General features: G+C 51.4%; 1 protein-coding gene across 1 annotated transcript in view; it reads left to right on the forward strand.

Moving 5' to 3' along the window:
- Positions 1-4,106: 4,106 nt before the first annotated feature.
- RNF8 (ring finger protein 8) overlaps positions 4,107-12,898 on the forward strand; it is a gene marked incomplete at both ends in the record, with an annotated part of 31,622 nt that continues 22,830 nt past the window's right edge. Inside the window, one exon of the mRNA XM_080710430.1 lies at positions 4,107-4,217. Within this exon, the coding sequence (XP_080566556.1) occupies positions 4,107-4,217 (111 nt within the window). The remainder of the gene's footprint in view (positions 4,218-12,898) is intronic.

A 12,898-nucleotide genomic window follows, 5' to 3' on the forward strand; every position in this document is an offset into this window, starting at 1 on the left:
GATTACAAATGTGCACCACCACGCCCAGTTCTATTTTATTTTTTGTTTGGAAATGGTCTCACTAAGTTGCAGAGAGCCTCTCAAAGTTGCTGAAGCTGGCCTTGAACCTGCAATCCTCCGGTCTCAGCCTCCCAAGTACTGGATTACAGGCACGTAACACCATGACTGACTGCAAAAATTGGATTGTAATCCAAAGTATAAAATGTCACACAGTTGGGCGTGGTGTCACATGCTGTGATCCTCCAGCTTCAGCAAGTAGCAAGACTGTCATCAACCTACTGGGCCATTTCAAATAAATCAAGTCAGCCTGGGGTGCAGCCCAAAGGTAGCATGCTCCTGAGTTCAACCCCAGTAACGCACGCGCACACACTCACACACAGTCAACATGATAGAAGTGAATGATTGCATAAGTGAACAGGGGAGGAGATGCCGCTTCCTATGCAGAGGAGTTCCAAATACTTCTGTTGCTCCGAGGACGTGGGGCCCATAGCCCCCGGCTCCTTAAGCTCCGGCTTCCTTCCAGAGTATCCAGAGTGAGTTACAGACACGGGGAAAGGCAGCTATACGGAGGAAGCCTGCCTCGGCCCGCCAGGTAAGCAACATTAGCATCAAGGCTGGGTATCTAGCCTGCGTGGTGGCGCACGCACGCTTGGCATCCCCGCGTTTGGGAGGCGGAGACAGGAGGATCGCGCAGGTTCGAAGCCAGCCTCAGCTGCTTAGTGAGATCCTGTTTCAAAATAGAGTGAAAACTAGGGCTGGGGGTGTAGCTCGGAGGTAGAATGCCCCTGGGCTCCATCCCCAGTACCTCACACACACACAAAGGACTGGGCCTGTGTGTTGGCACCTTGACAGGGTGGAGCTTCCTCTGTGGTCTTCCTCCTTCAAACTCACAAGCTTGTCTAATCATGAGAAAACCTCAGGCCATCACAGTGAGCGTGTCTGCAGAGCACCTCACTGGCACCCCTCCGGTCCTGGGTTAAGCGGGGCGGGGCAGTCCATGTTCATAACCGCCGTAGTTGGAAGGCTGAGGCAGGAGGATCGCAGCTTCACCGCCAGCCCCCACAACTTAATGAGACCCTGTTTCAAAATAAAATAGGTCTGGAGGTGTAGCTCGGAGGTAGAATCCCCAGCGCACACACACGTGGGCGTGCACACACACACACTGGCTAGGGCATCCAAAAGCGAGAACTGTGAGGGTGTGGCCGCAGGGCAGGGCCTGGCGGCGTGGCCGGGGGCTCCCGTGCAGGCTCGCTGACAGTGCCGTGCGGGTGGGCGCCCCCAACTGTCCTGACCTCTGTGACATCACGGGCGGCTCTCCAGCCAGACAGACCCCAGGCTGGCACTGGCCGCACCGCTTGGCAAGGTGGGCCTTGGGGACAGACCCAAGGACACCACAAATACCTTCTGTTACTATTTACTTATTTACTTATTTTTGTGATGCTGGGAATTGAACCCAGAAGCATTCTACCTCAGAGCTAAACCGCCTGCCCTATATTTTACTTTTTTTTTTTTTTTTTTTTGGTGGTATTAGGGTTCCTGGAAAACCTACCTCCGGGCTACACTCCCAGACCTATTTTATGTTTTTTAAAATTTGGAATCAGGGTCTCTTAAGCCAGCGCAACTGGCTTCGAACCTGTGCGATCCTCCTGTCTCCGCCTCCCAAGTGCGGGGATTACAAGCGTGCGCCACCATGCCCGGCTTATTCTTTATTTTGAAATGGGGTCTCACTAGGTTACTGAGGGCCTCACTAGGTAGCTCGGGCTGGCTGTGAACGGTGATCCTCATCTCAGCTTCCCAGAGTGCTGGGATGACAAGCCTGGGCCACCATGCCCAGCCTTTTATTACTTTTTAAAGTGTTACTTTTATGTGGTTACTTTTTGTGCTGCTGGGGATTAAAACCAGGACTTCAAGTTAGCTAGGTACATGCTCTCTTACTGAGCTACATCCTCAGACCCTATTTGTTACTTTGGAAAGAACCCTAACCTTTCCTCTGCCTATCATCCCTAAACTAAGAATTATAATTGTAACCACCATAACCATACTGCTCGAAGAACAGGTAAGGTCAGATGTGAAGGGGCTTGGCACTTAGCTCTCAATAAATTAGCCATTTACTGTTATACTTTGCATAATTCATTGATATGTGCACACACACACAACACACACACATTCTGCTACATGAAAATTGCTGGCCAGTTATGCTATGGGGACACTGAAAAGATAAAAGGTGTCAATGGTGATTACTATAGGTAGCAGCTATCACACTATACTGAAAAATTCAGAGAAGTTGAAATTTTAAAAATGTCGAGGATAATTTACATACCACAAGTTCACCCATTGGAAGTGTACACTTCAATGACTATCAGTGTGTGTGTGTGTGTGTGTGTGTGTGTGTGTGTGCGCGCGCGCGCGAGGCATTGGGGATTGAACCCATGGCACTCTACCTTGGAGCTACACTCCCAGGTCTATTTTATTTTTATTTTGAAACAAGGTCTGGCTAGGTTGCTGAGAGCCTCACTCCTTGCTGAGGCCAGCCTCCAACATGTGGCCCTCCTTGTCTCAGCCTCCAGAGGCCTGGGATTCCAGGTGTGAGCCATTATGCATGGCTCCTTCAGTAGCTATATACCACCATGCAGTCATCACCACAACCTATTTTAGAATATTTCTATCAATACTGCCCCACAGCCTGTTTACGTTCGACCCCACTCCTGCACCAGCCCCTAGTAACTATGCTTTCTATTTGTGTAGATTTCCTAGATTAAGTTTTAAAACTTCAATAACAAGGAGGTAGGACCACAAAGAAGCTATTTAGGAACAGACTAAACAGACTTGAATGATCACAAGTTTAACGTTCCTATGTGGGCAATAAGCGGCCGGGGGTGCAGCTCTATGGTAGACCAATGCTTAGCCTCCAAGGCTGCAGGTTCAGTCTCAGCCACACACAGAGCCAGGCCACAGTAGCACATGCCTTTATTCCCAGACACTGGGAAGGCCGGGGCAGGATCGCAAGTTAGCAGCCATCCTGGGCAATTAGTGAGACTCTGTCTCAAAACAAAAAAAGGGTCTGGGTGTGGTGGTGCACGCTTGTAATCCCAGCATTCTAGAGACCTGTTCGCGGACAGCCTCAGCTACTTAGTGAGGCCCTCCGCAACTTAGTGAGACCCCGTTTCAAAATAGGGAATACAAAATGGCAAGGGGTGTCGCTGGGAGGTAGAATTCCCCTGGGTTCCATCCCCAGACCCGCAAAAATAATTAATAGACTAAAAAAAAAGGGCTGGGGGTGCAGCTTGGAAGTCCAATGCCCCTGGGTTCCATTCCCAGACTAATAATAATAATAATAATAATAATAATAGTAAATAATTTAAAAGGCCTGGAAGTCGAACGTGTCAGCACATACCTGTGCTCTCAGTACTTGGGAGACTGAGAAGGATCACAGGTTCAAGGACAACCTTAGCCACTTAGTGAGACCCTGGATCAAAACAAAAAAGGCTAGGGGTGTAACTCAGGGGTAGAATGCCTCTGAGATCAATCCCCAGTAGCACTAAAATCAACGATTAGTTAAAAAGGGGCTGTAGCTCAGCGGTAGCATGCCCCTGTACCACATAAGGGCTGGGATGTAGCTAGGAAGTTTCCCTGGGCTTAATCGCCATTACTGAAAAAACAAAAAGTGGGCTGTCGTTTTAAATTGCATGGCTATTATCATGTGGTCATAAAGCAAAATTTACAAAAGAGGAAAAGGAAGGCGAGGTTCCAGGTTCGGCGGGTAAGACCTAGCCGGTGGTTCCAGAAAACTGTTGAGAGCAAGAGAACGGTCGAAGGCTGAGGCACCCGCTGTGGCTCCGCCCCTCTAATGGCCCGCCCCAGGCCCCGCCCCCACAGCGGCTCCGCGCCTGCGCCGTCCGCCCGGGCTCCGGTCGCGCAGGCGCAGCTCGGGCTGCCCCGCGCCGGGCGCCAGGCGCGTAGGCCGAGCGCGTTCGCGTCGATCGCGCGCCGGCTGCGATTGCTTCTGTCTGCCCTTCAGCGATGGCGCCCGCTAGGCCGCCGGGAGGAGGCTCCAGCCCGGGTCGGGGCTTCGCTCGCCGCTGAGAGCCGCGCGGGCCGAGCGGGCGATGGCGGAGCCGGGTTGCGCGGCCCCGGGAGGGCGCGCCGGCGGCCGCAGCTGGTGCTTGCGGCGGGTGGGCATGGACGCCGAGTGGCTGCTGCTGGACGCCGGGCGCGAGGTGGGCCGCGGGCCGGCGGCGGGTGGGCCGGGCCGGCGCCCACCGGGGGATGGCGCCCACCGGGGGATGGCGGCCACCGGGGGATGGCGGCCACCGGGGGATGGCGGCCCGCCTGGGGATGGCGGCCCGCCTGGGGATGGCGCCCACCGGGGGATGGCGCCCCGCCTGGGGATGGCGGCCCGCCTGGGGATGGCGCCCACCGGGGGATGGCGCCCCGCCTGGGGATGGCGGCCCGCCTGGGGATGGCGCCCCGCCTGGGGATGGCGCCCGCCGGGGGATGGCGGCCACCGGGGGATGGCGGCCCGCCTGGGGATGGCGGCCCGCCTGGGGATGGCGCCCACCGGGGGATGGCGCCCCGCCTGGGGATGGCGCCCGCCCGGGGATGGCGGCCCGCGCTGCGCCCGCCTGCCCGACGCGACTGCGGCAGGGTCTCCCGAGGCTGCCGGGAGCTCTCGGTGAAGCTGGCTTCGAGCGCCATTGAGCGTTGGGGAGTGCTGGGGGCCGGCACTCTGCCTCCGAGCTTCACCTCAGCCAGCTGGCCTTTGATTTCAAACAGGGTCTTGTTAAGTTTCTGAGGGCTTCACTGAGTTACTGAGGCTGGCTTTGAAATCAGTCAATTATTTGTGTTGGGGGGCTGGGAATTCAACCCGGGGGCATTCTGTCTCTGAGCTCCCCCCAGCCGTGTGTGTGCGTGTGTGTGTGTGTGTGTGTGTGTGTGTGTGTGTGTGTGTGTGTGGTACTGGGGTGGAACCCAGAGGCTTTCTACCTCCGGGCTACGCTCCCAGACCTCTTTTTATATTTTATTTGGAAACAGGGTCTCACTAAGCTGCTGAGAGCCTCACTAAGGAGCTGAGGCTGGCTTCGAACCTGCGCGATCCTCCTGCCTCAGCCTCCCAAGTACTGGGATTACAAGCGTGCCCATCACCCCCCGCTGCCCTGTTTTATTTTGAAACACAGTCTCACTAGGTTGATGCGAGTCTCACTACTTGCTGAAGCTGTCTTCAAGCCTGTGAGCCTCTTGTCTCAGCCCCCCAAGTCCTGAGATACAGGTCTGAGCCACCATGCTGGTCTCTGACACTGGCTTTGAACCTGAGATCCTTCTGTCTCAGCCTCACAAGTTCTAGGATTAAAGGTGTGCACCACTATGCCTGTCTTCTCGAGTTTATTTTGAAAAGGATTGTGAGTTTAGAGTTATTGTCTTTAGAAACACTCGAACTTTAAAAATGTCTTCTTCCTTTCCATTTTCTTGAGGAAAATTGGCACAATTGGGATGGGCCACATTTATTCTGGAAGTGTGAGTACCACCAAATGGCACCTTCTGGGAAGATCCAGACCTTTCTTCAGGGTTGCTGACAGGGCTTGGTAATGCAGTCATCAATGGAAGGTCAAAAAAGATGTGGGGGGGCACTGGGCCATTTTACCTCTTAGCTACACCCCCAGGCCTATTTTATTTAGTTGTTGACATTGGGAGTTGAACCCAGGGACATTCTACTTTTGAACTATACCCCAGCCCGATTTTATTTCCTATTTGGAAAAGGTCTCACTAGGTTGATGAGAATCTCACCACTTGCTGAGGCTGTCCTTAAACCTTCAGTCCTCCTCTCTCAGCCTCCCAAGTACTGGGATTACCAGTGTGTGCCACCACACCCAACTTCCTATTTTTATTTTTGTTTTGAAACAGGGTCTCACTAGGTTGATGAGAGTGTTACTGCTTGCTGAAGCAGGCCTCAAACCTCTGAGCCTCTTGCCTGGAACTGTCCAGTGGGAGGGCTAGGACTGGCCAGCGCTGCCCAAGGTTCTGGTGGGAAGCTGCTAAAACCGGGGTGGTAGAGAGAGAGAAAGAGATGTGAGTGTCTGGGTCAGCTTGGAAAAGCCAGATCAGGGACAGGCCTGTGGTGAGGGGAAACCATTTGGGTTTTGGAAATAATTGGTACGAAAGGTTCATTTTGAGTAATACCGAGCAGCTGGTGTTTAAATTAAAGTCTTGATTATTATGTATATATAGTTAGATTTTCCTAATAAGCCACACGGTCTCAATCCCACTTCCCGGGTGTTTGCTGAGGGCTTATGTTGTTCGGTGTACTTCTAGGAGGGCCAGGTAGTAACTTCTGTGCCCAGAGTCTCTGGCTTGCCTGAGAACAGGCTGTACAGCCTCAAGTGCCTGAGTGCCACGAGGCGGGCCCTATGCTAACACTCGAGAGCACTGGTTCTTGGAGTCTAGGAGGAATGTTGCTGGCTTAGAAGGCTATGGAGCGTTGCTGGTAAACAGGGTGCAGTGGCACACACCTGGAGTCCCAGGAGGGAGGCTGAGACAGGAGTGCTGCAGGTTCTAAACCAGCCTCGACAGTGCAGCGAGACTCTTGGTTCCGTAGCATTGCCAGTCCAGAGCAGAAGCAGCAGGAGGCAGGGAGTTTGGGCTACGGCAGCCTAGAGGCCACTGAGGCGATGAAGACCTATGAATGGCAGCCAGTAGAATGGCCGTGTTTACACGTGGCCTCAAGGGACCCATGAGCCGGAGGTGGCTTCTGGGTTTAGGCGGGGCCTTTGGTGGGACGGCAGTGTCAGTCACTGGGACTGGCCATGAATGGAGACTACGGTAGTGTTTCTTTCTTTTTAATTTTGTGGTGTTGAGGATTGAACCCAGGGACATTCTACCTCAGAGCTATATTCCCAGCCAGTTGCTGAGATCATCTTCTCTGTGTTGCTGAGGGTGGCTGTGAACCTGCGATCCTTCTGTCTCAGCCTCCCAGTGATCCGGGATTACAGGCATGCACTACCACACCTAGCTCAAAAGGTTTTCTTTTCTTTTCTTTTCTTTCTTTCTTTCTTTCTTTCTTTCATTTTTTTTCAGTACTGGGAATTGAACCCAGGGGCATTCTACCTCTGAGCTATACTTCCAGCCCTATTTTATTTTTTTCCTTCTTTTTTCTTTTTCTTTTTTTTTTTTTTTTTTTTTTTGTGTGTGTGTGGTACAGAGTCTCACTGAGTTGCAAAGGGTGTCGACTGCTCCTCCTGTCTCAGCCTCCCGAGTGCTGGGGTTACAAGTGCGGCCACTACGCCTGGCTCTCTTTGGCTCCATATTTATATGTGCCTTTCTGGCCAAACTTTTAAGTTCTTTTTTTTGTGTGTGGTGGAACCCAGGGGCTTTTCTACCTTTGGGCTATCCTCCCAGACCTATTTTATACTTTATTTGAAAAAAAACAGGGTCTTACTCAGTTGCTGAGAGCCTCACTCAGTAGCCGAGGCTGGCTTCGAGCCTGCGCGATCCTCCTGTCTCAGCCTCCCGAGTGCAGGCCTTACTAGCGTGCCCACCATGCCCGGCTCACTACTTGTTAAGGCTGTTCTCCAACCTTCTATCCTCCTGTCTCAGCCTCCCAGGTGCGGGCCTCACTAGCGTGCCCACCGCGCCCGGCTCACTACTTGTTAAGGCTGTTCTCCAACCTTCTATCCTCCTGTCTCAGCCTCCCAGGTGCGGGCCTCACTAGCGTGCCCACCGCGCCCGGCTCCTCTAAGTTCTTAGAATCTTTCTGCTTTGGTTCTCATGGTAAGCCTGGATGAAAGCCCCAGTACTACCTGTGCCACCCCGAACGCTGTGCTGCCTTAAGAGTTCCTCTGCCGGATTAATTAGTCTAGTACCTTTAAATTCATCCTCACACAAAGACAGGACTTCTGTTGTTCACCAGAACATAGCATGAATGGGCTCAATTCCAGATACAGTCCTCCTCCCCATCTGAAACCCACAAGCAGTCTTTACTGCCTGTACGCCTGACGTCAGGTCCTGTCACCAATCTGGTCTTCCGAGCCCCACCAGAATCGCCCATAAGCCTGCCATGGCACGGCCTCTCCAGCCTGCCTCTGCAGACCTTCTCAAACGCCTCGCACACACCAGCTCTTGAGACTCCTGAACAACAGCATCAGGTTTAGACAGCATTTCTTTTTTTTTTTGCGGGTCTGGGGGCGGAACCCAGGGGCATCCGAGCTACGGCCCCTTAGGCAGCTTTTCTAATGAGAACGACTTGGAGGAGGAGAAGCCCGTTTAGCTCAGCGTTTCAGGGCTCAGTCCAGAGTTGGCTGGCTCCAAGGCAGACGGCTCCTCAGCTCATGACGACAGGGCAGAGAACAGGGCGGGAGCGGCCGGGACAGATGCAGTCCCCAGGACCACAGCCGAGCTGGCCTTCCTCCCCCAGGTGTGCCCACCCTGAACATTTTGCCAACACCCGAGCTTTTCTGGGGGACATTCCACAGTCAAGCCTTACCAGGAACCAGCTGCCCTGTCAACGTGGTAGGTGAGAGCTGGAGGGATGTTGGACTTGCCTGATCTGATGGCAGATGAGAGGTTCAGAAAGATCTCAACACGCTGCGGTGATAGGCTAGACCGACCAGGTGAGTGTGTGTGCGCACATGAGTGAGTGTGCGTGTGTGTGTTTTGCTGGGGATCGAGCCCAGGGCATTCTACCTCCAAGCTCTACCCATAGCCCTATTTTTTAATTTTGAACAGGATCTCACTAAGTTATAAAGGGCCTCGCTAAACTGCTGAGGCTGGCAGTGAACTTGTGATCCTCCTATCTCAGCCTCCTGAGTACTGGGATTACAGGCATGTGTCACCATGCCCAGCTGAGACCCTGTTTTAAAAATAAATCTTGCCTGGTGTGGTGGCACACGCTTGTAATCCCCGCGCTTGGGAGGCGGAGACAGGAAGATCACGCAGGTTCGTAGTTAGCCTTGCTGGCTTAAGAGACCCTGTTTCCAAATAAATAAAAAATATAAAATAGGTTAAAAAAATATAAATAGGCCCTGACGGGCCCAGCCCGTCAGCTGTGGGGCTGAACAAGAAGGTTGAGTGCTGACGGTCCCAAATAAAACCACACGGAGCCTGGAGACGTGTCAAGCAGGATCTCGTTTATTTCTCTCAGGCAACCCAATTTAAACCGCAAGGGGGATTTCCAACAGGAAACTTCTAACCTATCAAGCTAAAGGTCACTCTTGCATGTGTAAAGTACATAACTCGCAGGCAACCATTGTCCAATGCACGAGGGGGTTCACGAGCACGGGAGCATTATTTGAGCCAATAAAGCTCAACATTACCAAATTGGGCTCGCGGGGGCAAGGAGAGTAGTTACGCCCTCCATATCTGCTCGGTGCTACATGTTGCTGATTCATTCATCGGAAGTTCAGGCGGCAGTGCAGACCTGCGCTCGACGCTACATGTAGCTGATTCACCGGAAGTTCTGTCAGGCGGTTGAGCAGACCCCAACATCTCCCCCTTTCTTTTTTTATATATGAGGGTGAAATGCATGGTCCCTGTCTCAGGTTGCCCTCTTTTGAGAATCTTACCCGTCACTGGGTACTCATGCTTGATAGCTGCTCATAAGCCACCCAGCCCCTGTCTTAGGTCGTCCTCCTCTGAGGATCTTACCCGTCATTGGGCACATGGGGAGCAGAGGGGGGATGTTCATAGAACGCTAGCTGTACTGATTGGGCTCTCTCTCGGTAAGCTTTGATGTTGGATCTCTACTTGATGTACTTTTCTACAAACTGAACTAATCTATTGAGGATACAGGGGCCCAGGGTACAATCAGGAGAGACACAAGGGGGCCCAATAGAGGGAAGAAATAAGGCAGAAGCCCATTGAAGCTTGTCCATGATGGGTTGTCTTGTAGATCTTGCCAGTGTTTTTTAAGGTAAAAACAGCATTTTTCCTGTAAAACCAAGCAGATGCCTCCCTTTTCGGCCGTTAATAAGTCTAATCCTTTCCGGTTTTGTAACACTACACCTGCAAGGGAGTCTAAAGGTGGCTTGTAAAATGGCTGGACAGCCTGTCCATCTACGGGAGTACTGGGAAGGCACCCCCTCCACAATCACAGGGCCGCCCCATCCCTTTATTAAGGATCTCTCCTGCCTTGCCTGGGTCTCCAAATCCTTGTATACCATCCCTTATTTGTGCTAATAGGATTAGACTGATGAGGATTTTCGTCTCTCTTTTTGCAATTAAGAAGAGGGAGCTAATCTCAGGGATCTCTTTTCCCCTGGAATCACAATTATTAGTGCATGGAGGAAGATATTTAATGTCCCTTGCTGGTGCCCACAGGGGTCTTTTTTCATTGGAGGGAAGACACGTCCAAATCCCCTTCCCGCCGTAATCAATGGGTCTGGCCCTCTCCACATGCCTGTGAGCGGGTCTTTCCATTTCACCAGGACAGATGCATATGTGATTGAGGATGACCAATGTTCCTGGAATGGTGAAAGTTCTGGGCTGTATTTCGAAAAATTTAATATTCTAAGCTGATCGTGTGGGGGTAATGAGTCCCCCTTTGTTTTTGTAATTCAACCTTTAAGGTATGATTAAATCTTTTTACAGTGGCCTGTCCTCTAGGATTATACGGAATGCCCGTAGTATGGGAGATATTCCAAGTTTGGAGGAAAACAGCAAAGGCCTTGCCAATAAAACATGGTCCATTATCCGTTTTTATCTGGTCGGGCAACCCGAGGGTGGCAAAACACCGTAGCATATGACTAATAGCATGTTTGGTCTTTTTCCCAGCATGGGCTGAGGCCCAACATGCCCAGGAGAAGGTATCAACTGAAACAAAGATATATTTTAGTCTGCCAAAGGGGGAATAATGAGTTACATCAATTTGCCAAAGATTGTTGGGGCACAATCCTCGAGGGTTGCTGCCCGAGATTTGTAGGGGGGTATTTGAAGGAAGCGTTGGCAGGATCGGCAGGCACGCACAATCTTTTTTAAATCAGTTGCCGATGTCTGTGGGTATTTATGTTTCAAGCCCCTCCAATTGACTGAGTAAGTTGATGGAATTCGGTGGCCTCTGTTATGGAGGGAATAGAGGAGGCTAATTTGTCTGCAGTTTGATTGCCTTTAGAGAGGAGGCCCAGTATATTTTGGTGGCTTCGCAAATGTTGTAAAAATATAGAATGTATTTGTTGTTTTAAAATTGTTTGTGTTTGAATCATTAGAGGGGTCATAGGATTGGAATCTAGTTTAATATGGGCCTCCATCAATAAAGGTAACAGATTAGCCACATATTGGCTATCTGAAAATAAATTGATGTGTTCATGAATGGCATTTGACACTAATACTACTGCAAATAATTCCTTGAACTGGGAGGAGCTTCCATTGGCTGGGATATTGTTTGAATTGGCTGTGGGTCTTGTCTGTTGACAAATAAAGGAAATATAACCACAGCTGCCCCCATACGCCCCCCCATCGGTAAACACCATCAGGAAATTTGAATTAGGCTCTCGGATAAAGATTTTTGGGGGCCTCCACTCCAATCTAGTAAAAGAGCTCATCCACTTATAGGGACCATAATGACAATCAAAGTTACCTAAAAATCCCTCTAATTCTATTACCACTCTTTTAGTATTTATTTATTTTTTTTTATTTTTTTTATTTTTTGGTGGTACTGGGGTTCCTGGAAGCCCTTCTTCCTCCGGGCTACACTCCCAGACCTATTTTATATTTTTGAAACAGGGTCTCTTACGCCAGCACGGCTGGCTTCGAACCTGCGCGATCCTCCTGTCTCCGCCTCCCAAGCGCGGGGATTACAAGCGTGCGCCACCACGCCCGGCCCTCTTTTAGTATTTTTTTGTAACCAGGTGAAATCAGATAATCGGTAGGGGATAATTATATCTTGAGGGTCCATTCCAAAAAGCCGATTTGCCATGTCTCTTCCTTTAGTAATGCAATCTGCTACTTGATCAGTTATGGAATATACTTGGGGTGCTCTTCCTATGGAGAGGTGCATCCAATGAATGGGCTCTCCCATCTGGGCCAGAAGAGCCAAGCATAGGGTGCTTCCCATGAAAACACATAAATTAAAGGCAGCGTGGGATTAAATCGCCTTAAGGATGCCTCATTAATTGACTTTTGTATTTTTGCTTTTTGGGTTATCCCAGCGATAGGGGCTTCAGTAGGCCCTTCATCTAATTTCCTTCGCGCTGTCAAAGCGGCTGTCCGTACCTGGTCTTGGTAGGGGGAGGGTAAGGCCGCCTGTTGGAGGCCAGTGGTGAACTGATTGCCTGTATCAAAGAGCATGCCATAATTTAGAGGTATAACAGGCTGAGCAGCTTGATTTTGTTTATCCTGGATTTTACACTTTTCCTGAAAATACGCTGTCCACTTAAGAAAAAGAGTCCCAGGGAGCACAGCCTTAGTGAGGTCTCGCCAGTCGCCTGGAACAAGCGCCTGGTGGGCTAGTCCTTCTGTAAGGGTGTCTGCCCAAGGTGAGTTAGGCCCGTCCTCTGCCACAGCCTTTCTAAGTTCTTTTAGGTACCAGGCTGCAGGCCGGTTTTCTCCCGGGTTGACATTGACAGGAAAGAAGCCCGCAGTTCCTCCGGCTCCCGGTTCACCCGCATATAGTGGCGGAGTGGAGGGTATGGAGAAGAAATTGGCCGGGGGAAAGGGGTTGTGGGGAGTCCTTAGCGTCCCCAAAGGGATCGGAGGGATCAGGAGGTTTCTTAGGGGCTTCGGGACTGGAGGAGGGTGTATGTTCAGCAGCCCCTTTTCCTGCTGGCTTGGGGCCACGGTCAGTGAGGTTTTTCAGGGGTCGCGGGGGAAAACAACTTTTAAGCACGGAGATGGTGGGGAAAACCCCCAGGGGGGGATCTCCCCTTGCTCTGTCTGGGCTAGCCTAACCAGCCCCTCAACTTGATCCCAGGTATCC

The sequence above is a fragment of the Muscardinus avellanarius genome, assembly GCF_963383645.1.
Source record: "Muscardinus avellanarius genome assembly, chromosome: 14".
NCBI classification, from domain to species: domain Eukaryota; kingdom Metazoa; phylum Chordata; class Mammalia; order Rodentia; family Gliridae; genus Muscardinus; species Muscardinus avellanarius.